The sequence below is a fragment of the Thermobia domestica genome, chromosome 12, assembly GCF_964235325.1.
Source record: "Thermobia domestica chromosome 12, izTheDome1.hap1.1, whole genome shotgun sequence".
Taxonomy (NCBI): domain Eukaryota; kingdom Metazoa; phylum Arthropoda; class Insecta; order Zygentoma; family Lepismatidae; genus Thermobia; species Thermobia domestica.
The window spans coordinates 28,148,055-28,169,339 of record NC_137465.1 but is presented as its reverse complement, the minus strand read 5'-3'; the positions used below and the strand labels follow the sequence as shown (position 1 = coordinate 28,169,339).

The window sequence follows — 21,285 nt, the reverse complement described above, 5'->3', positions numbered from 1 at the left end:
TACATGTCTTTGCCGATTATACACATACTAACATTATAAGAAATATCGGGCGAATTCGTTATCAAATTATATTCCTCCAACAACATATTTATAGACATGCGACAATAATTTTGGACATGAGTGTACTTGGGGAGGTTGATTTGGAATTTAGAGTCCCTTTCAGCACCGATTCTATGAGAGTAAACCTACATTCACAGAAAAAAAAAAGTTTTTTTACAACAAATTCACATGGAACTCGAACCACATGATTAATCTTGAATCGAACCTGCGCGCCTTCGGCTAACCATTTAGCCACCGAAGAGATCTGAAAATTGAAAGCTTTTTGAATTAAATGTGTCCAACGCTGACTCAGTGATGTCCTTCTGGCTGGTCTAGTAGTTTCCCGGTGGGAGAGCCTTTGGAATTTTAAATGTCCTCGATGCTTCTGTGTTCGTGTCCCCGTCGTTATACATTACTGGAAAAACTAGTAAACCAAATAAAATGAAGAAAAACATAGTGATAAATAGTTAAGCAAGTTGCTGACGAACGTTCGGTAAATCAGTTAACTTAAAAAAAAAAAAAAAAAAAACAGTAGAGCATTCACGTCTGGTCTGGTGAGTGTTTTTCCTGTTTCGATCCCAACTCGCGCCAAATTGGCTTTGTGGTGGACAAACACCGTGTGCGTTGGTTTTTTCGGAGTTCTCCCGTTTCCTTTCACTTTATTCATTCCATCATTTCATTCATTTTTCATTATCGCCGTCTTCTTCAGTCTAGTCGGCGTAATCATGAAACAAGTGAAAGATAAAGATGCCCAAATCCGGTCTTGACAGCCAATTGAATTGAAATTCATGAGCCAATCTCAACCAATTACACGATGATTCCTTGCTCATCAGTCATCAACCGATTCATGAAAATTTTTCATAATTTACGCCTTCATTCTGTTTAATTATAATTTTATCTGCAATTGCGCTGATAATTCACTCTTCTTTCAGTAGTTCTTCAAGTGTCATTTGAATGCATTCGTACAAGTTAGAATATAATAATAGCATTTCCTATTGAAGTTATTAGAATGGGCAACAGTTTTATAGCTTGTTATTGCTTGTAGTGATGGGTGTGTCTGAGTAGCCAAGCCATTACCCAATCAGAGGCTAGGATTTGTAGGCAGACAAGTTGTCTAATTTTAAATGCTGGTCAGCTGTGGCGTGTGTAGTTAATGTTCATTCTTCTCTTAATATGTCTACAACCCTTCAAGGATATCATGTTAACTTGATTCTTACGTCTTTCTATTTTGGAACCGGATTTTGCTATTTTCGTTTCAACGTAGCGAGTAGAATTAATATACTTGTAAAAGCCATGCAAAGTACTTTTTTATACAAGATAGTTCTCAAGTTATTACACAGGTCATAATTTGCAATGTCGCAAAACCTTGAGCCCTTCTCCCACAGGATTACATTGCTTACAGAGTCATTGACTAGTTTAATTCATTTTCAACGCCAGGACTTACAGCCAGGGGCGTCATTTCAGACTTCGCTTGAGGGGGGGGGGGGGCAAGAGCATCACCGACATAAGACTTTCACGTTTTGTACTAGTATATTAGTATACAATTAATTAAAGTATATGTGTTTCTCAAACTCTTGAGGGACAATTGCTCCCTCCTGTCCCCCTAAATGACGCCCCTGCTTACAGCTTAACGTGGGACCTACACCACATTCACTTACACCGCAAATCGAACCCAGGTCTTCCACGCCAGAGGAAAAAAAAAACTATTTGCGGTAAACTTAACGTCGTAATTTCAGCATCAGGGCTATGTGAAACAGATTGTACAGATTCACGTGCATACGTGTAAGATAACGTAATAAATCTCGAATTGCGGCTTTGGAATCCATTGCCGTATCCAGTGGCATACGTAATATATACAGGATGTTAATGGACTACACTGACAAACTCCAAGAGGTGATTCCTCACATCAAAATAAAAGAAAAAAGTTGTTATGGACAGAGGCGGTTCTAGAAGGTAACAACTGGAGGCGCCAGCCAGACCCCAGACTATAATATCATGAATTTACTATATACTTTAAGAAGTTTATAAGTAATAGCTTAAATTATTTTTGTAACTCAAAAACTGGGGGCCTAGGTCCCCCGACCCTGGGCTGATCCGCCACTGCTTATGGACCTGTAAGAAAAGTGCATAGTTTTAAACCTAGGGCCATCCTAATAATGGAAAAATACATTTCATACTTATAACACGAAAAACCATAGAGAAAGTCGAAAACACGCCATCCAAAAATGCGTATTTTACCAATGGGTAATGGATGGGCAGTGGATTCCCAACAGGGCATAAAAAGTTTCAAGACATACTTGGACAAAGGTCGGTCCATAGCTTGGAAAAATTAGGCCTTGACAATAGTGAACAAGGAATATGTCGGCGGGTAGTGGGAAGTGTTATGAACCGCCAGCCCCACGGTTCCTCACGTAACTGTAAGAACTTGTATCATGATGTGTTTTATTCTTTGCTGTCAGAGAACCATCGTTATTTGCATTTACGAATTTTTTTATAGTGCAATCTTGAAATGATTTTTCGGAACATCCTGTGCCTCCTTAGTTCAGGCTTGGAACATATTCATTCTTTCGACCCAACAAATCATTCAACAAAATATATGCACTCATTTAAGAATTACCCTATATACTCTGAATAATATGAACATGAATCTTCCTGTATAAGCCTAATTTTTGTTTAATTTCCAAGTCATGTTTTCTAAGTTGGGCAAGAACTAAATGAACATGTAAATATAATAATCATTTAGATATTACTTTTTTATTATTATTATTAGACTAACTCTAGTATTTCTAGCTCTAATGGAATTAACTTATGATTCTATACACACAGTAAATCATGTAGCTTTTCGAGCGTCTTTATCAAGTTTAGAAATAACACTTGAAAAAAGAGATAACAAATGACTATATAATATATCATTAGGCGCGAGATGCAATTCATGCTTATCAGTTGAACGCGCAATTGTCACGAGTATGTGCTAACTTGTACTCAGTAGGGATGGCCAGAACCGGTTCCTAGTGGAACCGGTTTTCGGGTCTAAACGGATCCGGTTCTAGAAGATCCGGTTTTTCGGATCCAGGTCTGGAACCGGTTTTTCGGATCCAGGTCTGGAACCGGTTTTTCGGATCCAGGTCTAGAACCGGTTCTTCGGATCCAGGTCTGGAACCGGTTCTTCGGATCCAGGTCTGGAACCGGTTCTGAAACAGAACCGGTTCCTCGCAGAACCGGTTCCGCTGGAACCGAAACTTTGTGACCATCCCTACGCTAAACCCGAGCTGCTGGCAAGCTGTGAACAGTATGCTAGATGAAATGGTGGAAGCGACAGGCAGGCGCCCAGGCGGCGGCAGCTTGTCTCATTTGGCTAAATAAACTGGGTAACTGGCAAACTCATTGGTTAAACAGGCAAACTGGCCAACTCATTTGGCTAAACACCCACTGGTGGACCAAAATTTTTTCCTGGGGGCACAAGCGGGTCTGGGCGAGGAAGGCACAAGCGCATGGTCCTCTTTGCATTATTTTTGAAGGTGAACTTTATGCCTCCTTTACGGGTCTTTAAGGGCTTTCGGATCCAGGTCTGGAACCGGTTCCTAAGATCCGGTTCTGGAACCGGGTTTTCAGATCCAGATCTGGAACCGGTTCCTAAGATCCGGTTCTGGAACCGGGTTTTCAGATCCAGATCTGGAACCGCTTCCTTAGATCCGGTTCTGGAACCGGGTTTTCGGATCCAGGTCCGGAACCGGTTCCAGAACCGGTTCTGAAAACCGGGTCTCCAAGAACCGGTTCCTTGCGGAACCGGTTCCGCCGGAACCGGAACTTTGTGGCCATCCCTAGTACTCAGGAGATAAATTGGTTAAAGGCTGCAAGTGATTTTAATTTACTCGTACCTGTAGCCAAATTACTAAGTATGTTAAATACTTAAATATTTAATCATTTTTCAAGGAACGCAATTAAACACCATTTATTTGGGAAGGGTGAACGTAAGTTTCGAACTTAGACGAGTTCGGTCAATTATAACTGGAACGTGTGATGTATTTGTCGAAAACACTGTAACTATACAGGGTGTTAATGAACTATAGCGACAAACTTTAAGAGGTGATTCCTCACATCAAAGTAAGAGAAAAAGCTCATATGGACCTATGACGAAAAGTGCATAGTTTCAGAGCTAGGGCTGTCCAAAATTGTGAAAAAACCAAATTTCAAGAGGCCCTATTTCGAATTCGAGAGACTGTGGATGGTAGCTCTTATCAGCGTAAAAGAAATCACGCATACGTAATCCAAAAATGCATATTTCATTAACGTTCAATGTGTACGGACTATTCTCTGCAGGGTGAAATGCCCAGACATGCCATCAACCAAATTTTGAGATATGCTCTGACTTGTGGTCCAAAGTAGGCAAACGATAAGAATTGATAGCAATGAACACAGAATCCTTTAGCGCGATGTCAGAAGTGTTAACGATCGTCAGCAGCACGGTCTCTCGTACTCGGGAACTCGCATGGTACGATGTTTTCTTTCACGCTTATAGAGTAAGTGAAGAAAACGTGAAATATGCCGTGACAGAATACACGTTTTTGCGAACACAAAGAAACATGGAGCTGCCGGTTCCTAGCACTTCCGCCTTCCCTCCGAAGGATTGGATGTCCATTGTTGACAAGGTTTACTTCCTGCCTACTTTGGACCCTTCTTCAAATCAGGGTATATCTGAAAACTTTATTGAAAACATATCTGAGAATTACATCCTGTAGGGAATACTCTCTACACCTATTCACAATTGATGAAATATGCACTTTTTGGATTGTGTATGCCTGGCTTCCTTTAATCTGATAAGAAGCACCATCCACAGTCTCTCGAATTCGAAATAGGACTTGTTGAAATTTGGCTTTTTCGCAATTTTGGACAGCCCTAGCTCTGAAACTATGGACTTTTCGCCATAGGTCTATATGAACTTTTTCTCTTATTTTGATGTGAAGAATCATCTCCTAATGTTTGTATTAACACCCTGTATATACATATAAGGATTAAAAAAAATACTTCAAGTAAAAGTCGTGTATTTCCAGTTGCAGAATCCGAACCTCCAATAAAAATAGGGAGGTTTGCAATTGAAATTTTAAAGTTCCTCATCCCTCCCCCTTAAGCAGGGGAGGACAACTTTATTTTAAGTTAGTTGAATAGATCTTTTAAAGTTATTGGAAAGTATTTCGTGTTCTTTTAAATAGCAACTGTATTTCTCGAGATATTTAGTTTAGTATCAACCTCAGGTAACATAGAATAATATTAATTTTTTTGCGATTATAGCGCAATCTAGAAGGATAACGGAAAAGTATTTCTAGTAAAAGCTGCGTATTTGCTGTCGCAGAATCCGAATCTGTAATAAAATAAGGGATCTGCGTTTGACATTTTAAAGTTGCACTTCCCCTCTCCCTTAGGGTGGGAAGGGCAACTTCATTTTATGTTAGCTGAATAGACGTGTTTCGTGATTTTTGAATCGTAAGTGCATTTCTCCAGATATTTCACTGTCCCGACCTTTTTTTGTTGCACGCTGTATATAACCATTACCTCTAGTTTCGTATTATACCCAGGTACAGTGATATAACGAAACAATTAGTTCTTTCTTTCTGTGGGTCCCACGAACAAAACTCATTTTCAGATTAGCTAATTTCTTCACTTACCTTCGGCATTGTCGCAGACTTACTGAGAGTTTTAATAACTTTTTTTTATAATTACCAACCAACATATACGATAGCGGATGAATATATAGGCGGAGATATATCAAGAATATATACACAAAATAACGTGTGTTGTAGTTGTATCTACTATACTTACATACTAATACACGTAGTTGTTCATATTAATACTAAAGATACTTTTCAACATAACCACAAAGTCACTCAACACATTGCTCTCATCGTTTCCTAAGTTTCAAAATATTCTTTTCATAGAAGTCCGTCCTTTTGGGAGTATAGCCATCTGCACATAATCAATTTGACTTCGTCGTCAGAATTGAAACATAAGCCGGCCAATTTTTTCGTCGGGCCAAAAATATCACGACTGTACGGAGTGTGCTAGGACACCTCTCACACAAATTTTGGAGTTTCTCACGTACAGAAGCAGCAGTGTAGGGGCGTGCATTATCGTGAAGAGCTTGTCATGTTCATAATTAATGTTAAGGCGCATGGTGAAACATTTCCAATGTTGTTCCATAGGAAGTAACCTTCGAAGGGGCTACGGGCGTTAGGATATCCACTAGTTGAATCCTTGCATATCCCACAATAGTCACTCACTAGCACTTTTTTTTTTTTTTTTTTTTTTTAATGAGCCTCCTAATTTCTAAGGAATCGGTATATTTCCATTTCGGGATGCCCGCTTTGTCTCAGGTGTATAGTGGTACGCCCAGAACTCGTCACTTCTGACGGCGTCTTTTGGAAAAGCACGTTATTCTTAGCATACAGTACCAGATGGTTCTGCCATATAGTCATTCAATGGCCTTTCTGGACGTCCGTCTGCTTATATGGACTACATCGTACAGAATGTTGAACGCATACTACAACGTTTGAAGATGGACGAATGCTCTTCAAAAGCCGTGACATTCTGTTAGGCTGATATTGTTACTGGACAAATCTGCAATGTTCACACAGTTCTCTTCATTAAGAACTTGTATCACCTGGAAATGTTGCTATGATCCATGTAGTCCCCATACACACATATCATTTTTTAATTAATTTTACTCGAGTTTTGTCCTTCCGCCTACAAAAAACGAACTACACCTCACTGCTCTTCACAAGTAGACTAGTGTAACATACGCGCCATCTTTGCACAGTATTTCACGCTTCTACCGTTAGAGGTACACTTAATTAAACAAGTCCTGTCTATAGGGCGAACTTCAAAGTACTTATCTGTCAATTTTCACGCTCTAGATCAATATACGATCGCGTGGAAAAAAGTGTGCGTTACTTTTTCATCCACTCTTCTATTATCTCGAATTTGCTTAAGGAATACATCTGTGCTGGTTAACGAGTCCATTTGTCCTAACCGGGACAGCAAATATTCAAATTCATCCGCTTCTTCCACATACACTACTCGTGAGTGCTCCACGGTAACTACAATATATGGAATCTTTTTTTTAATACCTAATATTGTATTTTTTTTAAAAAAAAAGATGCTTTAGTATTCGTAAAAAAAAAGATGCTTTAGTATTCGTAATTCGTATTAATGTGGGATGTGAACTACATGAGCTTCCAGCGGGAATCGAATCCGGATTCCCCTGTATGTTAACCATATATTCCGCTTAGCAAGCTTGATTTTAAAACATTCTGTAGAATTGTAGAAGTGGCTCTTTACAAAACACATGCGATGCATGACTTGTGAAACACACAAGCAAAGAACAGACCATTGGAAAGGGCAAAATTAATCTAATGACCGAATTTGATGCAAGAACGCTGAATTTTACGTGGCTGAAAATAATAAAAAGAAAAAAATGAATAATTGCAATTAGGAGAGCAAAGGTAATGATTGAGTAGTGGGAACAGCTGCTATTGCAATCAATCAAATTCTTTCTAATTCCAATGACGACAGACTAATTGAATCTTAAAAGCTTGCCTAACAAAAGTAAAGTTGTGTATTCCTGTCGTGACGTCATGGAATGATGTTTCTCCAAACGACGATGAAAGACAGTTTGGGTTCTGTGTACAACTGGGCTCTTGTAGATGTTAAAGATGAAAAAATAAAATTCGTATCCTTTGTTTCGGATATTAATATGACTCAATAATAATAAACTACGTTCTGGTAGTGACAAAGGTGTTATTAGGGCTGATACTGATTTCCTGAACATTTGAACTCCGGATTTATTTTCGGGTTTACGGAAATCTTATTAATGTAAGAAGTAATTTGCACTAAGGAGGAATCACATTGAGGAGATTATTCCCAACCCTGTTCACGTGAGTTAACTTCTCCGAGAGACTTGCTGCTTTTACATGAGGTCTGTAAGCAGCTCTTCCAAACAAATCCAGTGTCTGCTGTAATAAAATATTCTTTTCGATACTAAGCTTAGTGCTTTTAGACAGAGAAGAGAAACAATACTTGAATTTGTTTTCGAGGAAAACAAATAATTCATCCATAGTAGTTTACAAGTACCAGGTTACCTATATAATTAATTTAGGTATCTAAATACCCGTGATCTACTCACAGGTAATTGAGGAGTGAACAATGAAAAGTGATTTCGGAAATTCAAGACTGCATTATTGGTCTAATACTATGAAATGAAATGAAATGGGAATTTTAACAACGCACGTTTATGTCCATGAGGCTAAAGGAAACAGATGATGAGTAAACAAAGTGAATAATGAAAGGAACTGAGGGATGAAGTGGAACGCAATAAAGAACTCTTAGAAACAAATGGACACAATCTGTTCAACACAAACTTGAATAAAACTGGAATCGAGCCTATGACCTTGAAACTAAAACTCTAATTGTGACGGAAAAGAGCTTCCGATTCCGAGTCGATTGGTTGGGTGGTGCATTGATTTGGAGTTTAGTATTCTGTTCAGCGCCGAGACAATTTAAGACGTGGACCTATATCTTAACGTGGAATCTGAATCACATAAGCTTCCACCAGGAATCGATCCCGGGTCTCCCGTCCTGAAGATGAGAACTCCTGTCTCAGGGACATGATAGGGAAATGTGAATAGTACCGTTTGAAAGACTTCTCTATTGTGAAAGAAAACGATGTATGAAGTTCATGAACCATGATACTATGAACCATGATCTCATGATAAATAGCAGTGAAGCAGTACCTGCCAGGGGCGGATCAATGATTCTCTGAGGGGGGCTACACTAATAACTACTAGTGCATTTGAATTAAATTTAAGTTTTTTAAAATGCCTTTAGGCATCTTTGATGTGAATGAGGAATTCCTTTGGAAATGCTAAGTGTCTGCTCTCGATGAATTCTTTTCCTTCAACCTTCAGAAAATTGATTTTGTAAAACTCACCGTTAACTTCTCACTTTAGGTAGTGTATATTTACAACGAATGGGGGTGCACGTGCACCTTTGCATCTCCCTAAATCCGGCCCTGATACCTGTTTATCTGAAAGTCTACAATTTACCTTAAAAAGGCAGGATATTAAAAGGGATAATGCATATTTAGAAGGAAGTTCTCCCCTCCCCTCTTCCTGTGGACCTGGCCAGTGGATCCAGAAGAATCGTTATAAAAAGAAGCAAAATAATAGATGTCCAACAGACAGTTTCCTGCATTATTAACACGTTAAACTATCATTGAATTAACAAACAGGAAGTATTTACTTATCTTCTGGCACGTTGTTAGGAAATAGATATAAGTACGTACAGAACTGCTGTATGTGTATGTATGTGTTTTTTTTTCTTTCTGTTAAGATGTTTTGATTAATTAGAGTATGTGAAAGACCAGCAGAAATTTATCACTAGAAAGAGATCGAAGTGTGGCCGAACAAAGAATTCTATTTGATGAATGGCAGTGCCTATCGATTGACATTCTAATCTATGTTAATGATATTTTTTTCATTTCCTATTATAGATTTTGTCAAGGATTATTATTTCAAGAATGCGCATTTTTTTCACCGTAGTCCACAATGTAATAAAATGGACTGCTATGTACACTGAATTTTTGTTTAAATATTTATTTATCGTATTAATAAACTTATATTGAGATAGTTCCAAAATACAGTTAATGAAATCATTTGACCGGAATGCAATTAATTTAAAATATGAGCAGGAATTTAGTAGGGAACGTATTTTCATGTTTTCAGTAAACGATTTGAATTATATATATACAGTGGCGGGTCCAGGATATGATCAAGAGAGGAGCTAAACTATAGTTTGCTAATTTATCCCGTGTAAAGCAGGATTGAAGCCCATTTTATCCAGCGTGTACCTGAGCGTCAAGGTATACACCCTATACCCCCCCTTGGATCCGCGCCTCTATCTATCTATCTATCTATCTATCTATCTATCTATCTATCTATCTATATATATATATATATATATATATATATATATATATATATATATATATATATATATATATATATATATATATATATAATTGTGCGAAGCACTTAATATTTTACACACACAAGTACTATATATGTCAAAATTTTCGTGGTAAAAATTGTAATACAATTTAACTCACAAATATGAGCCCACGTTGTTACCCTACCCACATCAATTCAGTAATCCAGTTCCTCCCAGACCCATTTCAGAATGTTTTCATCAACCAGCAAGATCACCGGACTTAAACCCCTGCGATTATTTTCTGTGGGGACATTTCAAAGCTGATGGAGGGATGAATTCGGATTTAAATAGCATCGAGTGTTGCTATTCATCTCAGCAACATCGGAAGCTATGGATTGTACACTAATATCGGTATTTTACTATTATTTCTACATGTTACACTTTCCATCCCCATCCCTCACCCTTAACTTAATAAAAGCCTAAGTTAAACTATGGTTCACTCGTGTGCATAAAATCATCAAATTCGATGGAGTGGTGTGAAATGAAAATGAAAGGAAATCTTTCAGTTTAACGTCTCACGATTACACCCTTTATGCTAAGGGAGATGATGATTAAAGCAAGTGAGTGATGATGAAAGAATTGGTGGAATGAGAAAGTGGGAGGAAGCAGGAGTACTCCGAGAAAATCCACGGACACGATGTTGTTCACCACAAACTTACTTGGCCGGGGAACGAACCAGGGACCCCACTCACAAGAAGTAAACGTTCTATAACTGAGCCACCATGTCCCCAGGTGGAGCGGTGCAGAAGGAGTTGGGCACTAAACATCGTTACGTTCATTTTTATATATATTGAATAAGCCCCTTGTCCCTCTAAAGCAAAAACTTTCAGAAGTGCTGGGACAGATGTCCGCTTATTTTTGATGGGGAATATGTGCCGAGTTTCATCTATCTTGACGGGTTTCGTAAGAAACCATATTTTTTGGTATAAATATTGAATGCTCTCTACTCCTCTTAAGATTCAGCCTTCTGGAAAAGTAATGCGAATGGTCCATTTATGTGACAAACTTGATCGAAATCACTCCAGCTTTGTGTGAGGGGTTAACCATCGAACATTTTTACATTCCACTTTATACAGGGTGGCCCATTTTAATCTTTCCACGGAAATATCTCGAAAATGGTTGAACATAAATGAACTAAACAAAAACTCAAATAGGAAATACCATGGGGCAAATCGAATGGTGATTTCACGCTGCCCTCCAGGGACGCGGAGGGCTCTTCAAGGGGATCCGGGGCTCAACTTTAAAATTTTAAATGGAAACATGGGGCGACTGACACCTCGTTCGATAGATCTTTAAAAACTAAAAAGCGATGTGGCAAAATATTTTTCATATCGGTCACCGTATTCAAAATGGCCACCAAGATATGTTACCTGTATCAGATAAACGTCCAGTACCACTAATATGAAAACGGTTGAACATAAATGAACCAAACAAAATCTCAGATAGGAAAGCCATGGGGCAAATCGAATGATGTTGTCGCGGTGCTCTCCAGGGCCGCCTTTCATGGGGACCCAGGCGCAACTTAGAAATTTTAAACAAAAATATGTGTGAAATGATACCTCGTTCGATAGATCTTCATACACTAAACAGCGTTGTGGCAAAAAATTGTTCATATGGGTCACCGTTTTCAAAATGACCGCCAGGACATGGTGCCTTTATCAGATAAAATATCCAGTACCGCTAATATGAAAACGTTTGGAGATAAATGAACAGGATAAAACTCGTACAGGAAATCACAGAGGGTATTTATCATTCCACGCCTCAAGAATAATCCAACGGAGAAAAAGATTATTGAAGTATAAGTGACATAATGGTAAAGAGGAAATCTAATTGTTAGAAAATTATCTTTTCTATCTCCCTCCGTAAGTGGGCGTAGCGGGAATGAATGGTAAAATCTCAAATGAGAACCCCACTTTTAGTTGCAATAGGTATGGTTTGTCTGAAACATTTGGGTGTACAAGTGACTGGTACTGTAATGAACCAATATTGTGCAGACGACTTTTAAGCAAAATCAACGTTTGTACACATTGTTCTAAAATTGCATTGTTCAACAAATTGGTTTCGCGTTTCAGTTGATTCATTTTTGCACAAATCATTGCCTGCAATCTAAATGGAAGGCACCATTTAATAAGAATTTTACCTACTTTTTTCCATTACAGACATCAATCTCTTATAAAAACAGATTTCAGATAATTTTGTTGTGTAGATACAATTTGCAAAAGCTAAGATTCTCATTTGCAATTTCACCGTTCCTTCCCGCCCCCCTCCACCCACTTACGGAGGACGTTGGAACGATGATTTTCTAGGAATTAGATTTCCTCCTTTGCATTATGGCACTTTTACTCTAATCATCATCTCCTCTGTTGGAACATTTTCGAGCCGCGAAATGATAAATACTCGCTGTGATTTCCTATAGGAGTTTTTATTCTGTTCATTATCTTCAACCGTTTTCATATCAGTGGTGCTGAACGTTTTATTTGGTACAGGCACCATGTCTTGGCGGCCATTTTGAAAACGGTGACCCATATGAACAATCTTTTGCCACAACGCTGTTTAGTGTATGAAGATCTATCGAACGAGGTATCACTTCACACATATTTTCGTTTAAAATTTCTAAGTTGCGCCTGGGTCCCCATGAAAGGCGGCCCTGGGAGGGCACCGCGACAACATCATTCGATTTGTCCCATGGCTTTCCTATTTGAGATTTTGTTTGGTTCATTTATGTCCAACCGTTTTCATATTAGTGGTACTGGACGTTTATCTGATACAGGTAATATATCTTGGCGGCCATTTTGAATACGGTGACCGATATGAAAAATCTTTTGCCACATCACTGCCATTTTAGTTTTTTAAAGATCTATCGAACGAGGTGTCAGTCGCCCCATGTTTCCATTTAAAATTTTAAAGTTGGGCCCCGGACCCCCTTGAAGAGCGTCCCTAGAAGGCACCGCGACATTACCATCCGATTTGCCCCATGGTATTTTCTATCTGAGTTTTTGTTTAGTTCATTTATGTTCAACCATTTTCGAGATATTTGCGTGGAAAGATTAAAATGGGCCACCCTGTATATGCTGCCTCTTGAGGTATACATTTCATAATAGCTTCCTGTTTCAATCCTATTTACATTCCTAACAGTTTACAGTATAGACGAGAATTATCAGCTGCACAATAGCAATGAAAAGAATGGTCTATCGAACTGAAGTTGATGTGGATCAATTTTAGTTCCTTCTCGCTGTTTTTTGTACCGGAAACATAAATGACTGGTTCCACTTGAAAATGCAAATGTTGTTCAGGGTCGTTTAATACAGATAACAGTTTGTTTACGATGCGAAGATATCTTCTGCCCCCAAGATTGCATTGTTTACGATAAGAACTATTCAAACTACCTTTGTTAGTGTAAACTGTTTTCGTTATCAGTGTTACGTAATAAACCAAGCGCGATACAACTTCTTGAAAAATAAGTAGACCGTATATACTATCGTATTGTATTGGCCAATGTCATAAGAATGGCTGTTAAGGCAATACGTGTGGGAAACGACTCTAGAACGCGTATCATAGGCTATTTATTTTTTAATGACTAAGCGAATATATATATTTTTTTAATTTTTGGGAAAAGGGGAATAAGGGGCCGTTCACATATTATATAATGCTATTTTTGACACATTTTTACCCCATTCCACTCCTTGTCACACTTCGTTACGCAAGGCGAAACCCCTCCCACTTTTTTATGTAACATTTTTTCATTTTTGTTTTTTCACCAATTTTGCTTATTTTGCCAAGTTATTACAGCAAAAAACTATTATTAATGGCAGAACTTTTTATTACAAAATACTTGTATTCTGAATATATTTGTAGTGTTTTTCGCCAACATATCAAAGTATTAGAAAATTGTAGTACCGTAATAATATTTTAACCCAATAAGGTTGTTTAATTAACCAATTTTAATTATTCGAAATTGCATACTATCGTTTTCCCAAGGACATCGCACCCATCCTTTTAGGTCACCAATGATTGGCAAGGACAAAATGCTGCCTGAAAATGCAAGAGAAACAGGATGTAAATAATTGACATCGACCTCATTTTCCGGTGTCCAGGATGCTTCGTGTATTTGAAGTTCACCAGTGTCGACGATGAAAAAAAAAAAATCCTCGATGACCACAGATTCGAAGTGGGTGCACACGTGAAGGTGCAGGGACATCTTCGAGAACAAGCTTTCGATCACCTTCTTTGCACTTTGGACTTCAGTTTATCCCTTTTCAAATTATTCTTGTCCTAAATCAGTGCCAGAATCCAAATAAACTGGATTTCATCAGAAATATTCAAATCCAAAAGTTAAAGAAAAAAATACCAGATGAATACTCGACGAATCAGGTTTTTAATATCTTATTTTGCACCATATTGTGGATCATTCCGTCGCGGAAAATATTATTTCACGAAAAACGAGTTTCTTCTGTTTCACTTACCAAAAACCCTTAGAAGAATACAGTAGAGCAATAATTCAAATCCAAAGTTTTTAAATAAATTGGGGGCGCGGTGGCTCACTGGTAGAGCGTTCACCTCCGGTGATTGGGGTCCCTGATTCGATCCCAGCTCGCACCGTGTGGACTTTGTGGTGGACAAATACCGTGCTGGTGGGTTTTCTCGGGGTTCTTCCGTTTCCTCCCACTTTCTTCATTCCACCATTTCATTCATTTCTCATAATCACCGTCTCCTTTAGTCTAACCGGCATAACCGTGGGACGTAAAACTCAAAGATTTCATTTCCTTTTTCCAAAGTTTTAAATAATACTTTCAGAAATAGCGATACGAGTGGGAACATGAGGGCGTTTTCAATCGGTGATCAGTATGAAATTCAGCTGCATTTTCCTGAATTTTCAGAGAAACAAGAAAACTTTTAACAGAGATTATTTCCTTATATCAGTGCTCCATCTGAAACTGGTTAGGGTGAAAATGTATCTCACGAACAATATCACTAACATACAAAATTTCTGATAGAAACTTGTTTCAGAGACAAACACTACAGACAATCAAGTTTCAGAAGAGGAAACTGAATTTACCTCAATTTAAATGAATTCGGTCAAAGAGAGCACTGACAAGACATTCGGTTGGAAATTGAACGGTCGGTATTTATATTAACATCATAAATAATTGCTTCAATACTTTAGAATTAATGCGTGTTTTGTTATTTCTTTGCAGGAACAACGGCCAATTCCTGAACCAAAGGATGATGGTACGTATTTTACATTATTGTAATCACTGAATATTTTCTTCATTCTATCCACTTGTTGCTATTAGTTTAAATGGCAACCATTGTTGATTTGTGAGTAGTTTGGCTTTGGAAGGGTCCTAACAGTTCTTTTGAAAGTTGTTGAGTATCTGCATCATTAAAAAAATCCTTCTTTTATTTATCTTATGAGCTTCTTCGTAGCTAAGCGGTTAGCGTACGCGCCTTTGACATGGGAGACGCGGGTTCGATTCCCGGCGGGAGCTCATGTGATTTGGATTCCACGTTAATCAGAACTTAACTCAAGTAATAAAAATCCATTACAATTTACGGTTTTAATGTTGATCTACAGACAGCAAAAAGGATGAAGGCGTTAATGGTGCAAGTACTTTTTCCACAATGCGGTTGGATTTCGTGCGGTCAGGTTTAATATATAGGCCTATTACAATTGCAGACTCAGTAAACATAATATTTGCCAATTTATTTGACAATCCTGGCTGTTATAATTAAGATGGTGTTTAAGTACGTGATATGTTGCTATGATTTCTGGTGGCGTAATGATATTGTTTTCATTAGAGCTTGAATCAGCGGTGCCAACCTGTAGGAAAAATTCCATTTTGAAGGATTTTTTTTACATTAATTTTTCCGACAGAGATAAGGAAGTTTTGTTGAAATTGGCAACATATATGGAATTTTTCGTATACAGTAGCTACATATAAAGTCTATGCCAACAAGATTCTCAAGGGGCATAAAAATAGATACAATGAATGACCAAACCGTGAAATTAGTGTTATTTCTCAAATTTTAACCATTGTACCAAGTGACCTTTGTGATGGACAAACACCGTGTGCGTGGAGTTTTTTCGGGGTTCTCCCTTTACTTACCACTTTCTTCATTCCACCATTTCATTCATTTCTAATCATCACCGTCTCCTTTGGCCGAGCCGGCATAATCGTGGGACGTTAAGGCGGCAGACTACTAAATATTTTTGAAAAACTAATAATTTTTCTTTTGCCCGTTTTTCGTAAGTGGAAAGGGGTAATAAAATGTAACTTACCACACTAATAGATAATGTTATTCTACACCCAAAAATACGAATCGGAAGAATTTTCAGTGTTGCCATCCATAGAAATTACAGTGTGACCAGAATTTGAATTACTCAAAAATCTAGGTAAAGGTAGCGACTAAGAAAATGAACTCAACGGTAATTGATGACTTATCATGCTGTCTAGGTTTCTTATTTACTACTTTTTAAATAATATTTCTACTCATTTTATAAACCTTACATAAATTATTACAAAATAAATAAGTTATTACAAAATAAATAGAAACATTATTTAAAAAGTAGTAAACAAGAAACCTAGACAGCATGATAAGTCATCAATTACCGTTGAGGTCATTTTTCTAGTCGCTGCCTTAACCTAGATTTTTGAGTAATTCAAATTCTGGTCACACTGTAATTTCTATGGATGGCAACACTGAAAATTGTTCCGATTCGTATTTTTGAATGTAGAATAACATTATCTATTAGTGTGGTAAGTTACATTTTATTACCTCTTTCCACTTACGAAAAACGGGCAAAAGAAAAGTTATTAGTTTTTCAAAAATATTTAGTAGTCTGCCCCCTTAACACGTAAAGAATTTTAAAAATTCAAATTTTAACCAGAACGTTTTTTTTTTTTTTTTAATCTCGAAAGTTCGTTCTGCTGAGGAAGTGGTTTGTGGAGTGTATGATAGTTAAAAATCTATCGCCAAGGAAGAAAAATTATGCTTTGTTAAAATCAAATAATGAAGAAACGGATGAAACAAAGTTATCAAAGGAAAAACAAATAAAGAAAGTAAAATATCAAACGGGAAACAATCAACTTCCAAAATTTGCGCAGAATATTTTTCTATTATCTTCAAGCGATTTCACATCGGCATGAAGGCAGGGGCGGATCCAGGACCGACTTCTGGGGGGAAGGGCGGTGGGTTATCATACTGCGATTTATAAGGGCTCCAAACTTTGAGATGGGTTTTATTTATATATATATATAAAATAAGAAAGTTTCCCCTGGATCCGCCCCTCCATGAAGGACACACTACACTCCTCATAACAAAAAAATCTTGTTTTCGGTTAAGGAATACTTACACACAAACTATTTTATCTTTGAGGAAGATCGAATAGTTTCGTTTCTTCTTCTTCTTCTTCTTATCCTCTTTTCTTCTTCTTCTTATTATTATTATTATCTTGTAAGTAGTATAACGTGGGAAATTCGATAGAAAAATGGGACTTTTTGACTCTTGAGATGGGATTTTCTAACTTTTTTAGATTGGCATCTCTGGTTTGACCCCCCCCCCCAAAAAAAAACGAATGGAAGAACTACATTTTGTCTTCTCTGCTTTTCAAAATGTTGGTGCTTAGCAGAATAAGCATGAATATTTTTTTGGATCAATACACTCAAATTTTATGGAAAACGTTTGGCGACAATTTCTACATTCCTTTTCATATTTGCCCTTTTTCTGCATCCAATCGAAAGTGCTTTTTTTCCCACGCGTCATTAAATGTGCAGTAATACTTTCTTTTCTTTTCTCGCGATTCCGAATCGGTCATAGCTAAATAACAACAGGAATGCCGAAGAAACGCACTTCATCCCACTATAACAATCTACGAACTAAATCTATAAATACAATGAACCAAAATCAGTAAAGGGGAACAAAGAAGTCTCGAGACTTCGACAAGCAAGGATTTTGTGTTTTCGTTTCTCTGCACTGCTTGTGTAAACGCTTTGCTGCAACAATGTTTTAACCTATTTCCCCCTCCTCACAGTAAAACAATTACTCGTTTCTCACTAATCGTAAATGCAGAATTGTGGATTTGTTTTCGAATTTAATAAAATTTCTTCTCTTGGTAGTGCATGCGAAAAGAAAATTAACTTCAGATTAAAATAAAACTTCAGATAGAAAATTAAAACAATGTTTTTAGAAAGGTCATTAATAACGTTGAATCACGTAATCCCTGAAGATACCAAAGCTTGTCCGAGAGACCGGAAGAATGAGTTCGATTCCGGGAGACTCCCAACCATTCAGTGAGGGATGGCAAATGTAATTATCAATAGTGAAAAACTGCCAGATCTTCACTCAGTGATGCCAACCTGTGAGAAAATCCTATGTTGAGGGATTTTTTGATTAATTTTTTGAATAGGGTTAAAAGGCTTTTCCGTCAACATTGCAACATAGGCCTATATGGGATTCATCATGTTTATTTCATCAACGCCAACAATGACGCTTGAATAAACGTTAAATGAGTGTTAATTGTCAAATGTTATTTGAAAGTGCATGTTAATGTAAAAGTGATTTATCCAGAAACACTGTTGCCACACTTGGTACAATTGTACCAAATTCAGCCCTTTTTGTCATTCATCGGCCCGTTGGTACCACGCTGGCATTTTCAGCCCCTTTTGTGGAAAAGTTGGTACTATTCCACCCAATTTAGCACCATTTAACAAATACTTGTCACATTTTCAAAAGTGTCAGTAAGACTTTCCCTACCTCTCTTTCTTTTGATGTCTTTCAAGGAAAGTTCTAGGACCCTGTACGACGGACCATGGACACCCATTAGTGACGGTGGGTAACCAGCGTGTAATTCCCATCCGTCGTACCTGGACCGGTTTTACATTTTTTTACAAATGTCAGTTTACTTACCTTATATTCTTCTTACATTCTATTATTCTCTTTCAGTCGTGAAATGAGCAAGAATAAGGAGCATTAATTTATATTTTACTATTTTATTATAACGTAGGGGAAGGCGGGGCGGAACAGGGTACTTAACATAAATGGCTATGCAAGGGTAACAAAAATGACAAGAGAATACTGAACATGAAGTTCATATATTATTTGAAGTTTTAGGCATAAATAGCACCAATAGTTGGTTGATATGTGTCCAAACCTAAGGATGCACACGTGTTTATCGAAAGTAATGTTTTTTCGCATGGACGTGAACACACGGGGCACAATGGGGTACCCTGAATTACGGCTGGCAGTACTTACAACCGTAAACTTCTTCGTCGTCGTCACTATCTACACTTGCACAGAATTATGCGATCAAAGTTTGCACAGTATACGTGCAATAAATCCTTCATTAGATTGGGAATACCACCCACCACAATAAAGACATGAGCTTCCTCTGATGAGCTAGTGCTCAATTTCTTCCTTCTTCCTGCTGTTAGCTCTCTTGCATACTCAAGTGCGTGCGGTGCTTGGGGTCCCTGGTTCGATCCCAGTTCGCGCCGTGTGGACTTTGTGGTGGACAAACACCGTGCTCGTGGGTTTTATCGGGGTTCTCCCGTTTCCTCCCACTTTCTTCATTCCACCATTTCACTCATCTCTCATCATCACCGTCTCCTTTAGCCTAACCGGCATAACCGTGGGACGTAAAACTTAAAGATTTCATTTCATTTTTTTCAAGTGCGTGATCTCTCTTCTTCATCAGCTTCTCCTTGCCCTGCTGTTTCCTTTTATTTCTTCCATCTTTTGCTTCCTCTTCCTTGGCTCTTGTTTCTAATGCTGCTTTATACGGCGATGATGTCAAAATTGCTGTTTTTCCTCGTCTTTTGATCAGTCTCCTGCCACATCTTAACTCTTGGGAAAGGTAAAATATCCTTCAGTGACATGTGTAGTAATGCCATGTAAGGAATGTCTGTTCCTGTGGTTGGCGTCGAAGGTCGTACAATCGGTTCGTCAAGAGGTCTATTTCCTGAAACCGTGGTCACATCTGGGATTGTGATTCTGTGGATGACGACGAAGGTCCAAGTTTCGATACTGCAAGGGAACAACTTCCTGGAACAGTTTGTTTGTAGACATTTCTCGCTGGTCTGGGTTTCTTCTTTCTGGTTGCAATGTGATATCAGTAGCGCATTTCGTCCCTGCCCCGTTTCGCCCTGATACACATGTTGGTGCTTCATATGGTGTCAGCGGTAACTACATGGGAAAGATTACATACTATAGTCACTAAAACATACAACAACTATGATACTCTGAATCTATAATTACGACTTCAGCATTCTGTGCATTCTTATTTTACTTATCTTGAGCTTTTTTTCTGTTGATGTTGCAACAGGCGTCGAAAAACAGAGCACAAACACTTGAATGATTAGCAGGTGCCACTAGCCTTCTCCAACGCTAACGCTACTTGCTTCACACATCGGTAGGGAGTCGACATTTAGTTTCCTGCTGTTTCCGCAAGGCTGCAGCACCATAGCGGGGAAATTGGAGGGGTGCCCCATTCCACCCCGCTACCCGGTTCTGCCCCGCCTTCCCCTACTATTTACACACAAACTCGATGATTTATTTGTTTCTAGTTTTATATTTTTTCATACACTGAGAAAAAAATTGTAGGTGGCGTACTTAAAAAGCTAGGTTGCATGCGTAATTCCTGTAGTTTTTGGACTTAACGTACAGCAGACGTGTAACTGAAAACGTATGTTTTATAATACTTTCCGTAAGTGTTCCATTTATACGTACTTTCCATATGAAACAATATAGGCAGTCAGGATCTCACATAGAAGTGGACGTATAGCTGAGGAATGTAACATAAGTACTGTATATGCATGTGATATACGGAAAATTGTTAGATGTCAGGAATCCTGCAACGGCATAATGTAACATCTAAGGACAGTGCGTATGTAGCATATGGATAACGTATGCTCCATATTGATTTCTGTAGTAAGCAAGAGGATTCCGTATATTTGTACAATATAACACTGTCCGGAGAATGGCCTTTTCTCAGTATATATGGCCATAACAGCGTCTTGGTCTATTGGTCACTTTGAAATAAAGGCGCGTTTGATTTCCTTACAATACATACCGAAAATAATAACTGTTTTCCCTTTTAATTTGCGTCTTCTGTTAAACTTCATACATGCAATAAAAGTTTCATCTACTTCCACGGTTGTTCGGGTTACTCCTATTTGGATGTTTTTTAAAAGAGTACTTTCTTGGTTTGCA

The 21,285-nt window shown here is 38.0% G+C and overlaps 1 protein-coding gene across 1 annotated transcript in view; it reads left to right on the top strand.

Annotated features, from left to right (window-relative positions):
• Nucleotides 1-21,285, top strand: part of LOC145666382 (sorbitol dehydrogenase-like) — a 60,889-nt gene that overhangs the window by 4,981 nt on the left and 34,623 nt on the right. Inside the window, exon 2 of the mRNA XM_081733572.1 lies at nucleotides 15,273-15,306. Within this exon, the coding sequence (XP_081589698.1) occupies nucleotides 15,273-15,306 (34 nt within the window). The remainder of the gene's footprint in view (nucleotides 1-15,272; nucleotides 15,307-21,285) is intronic.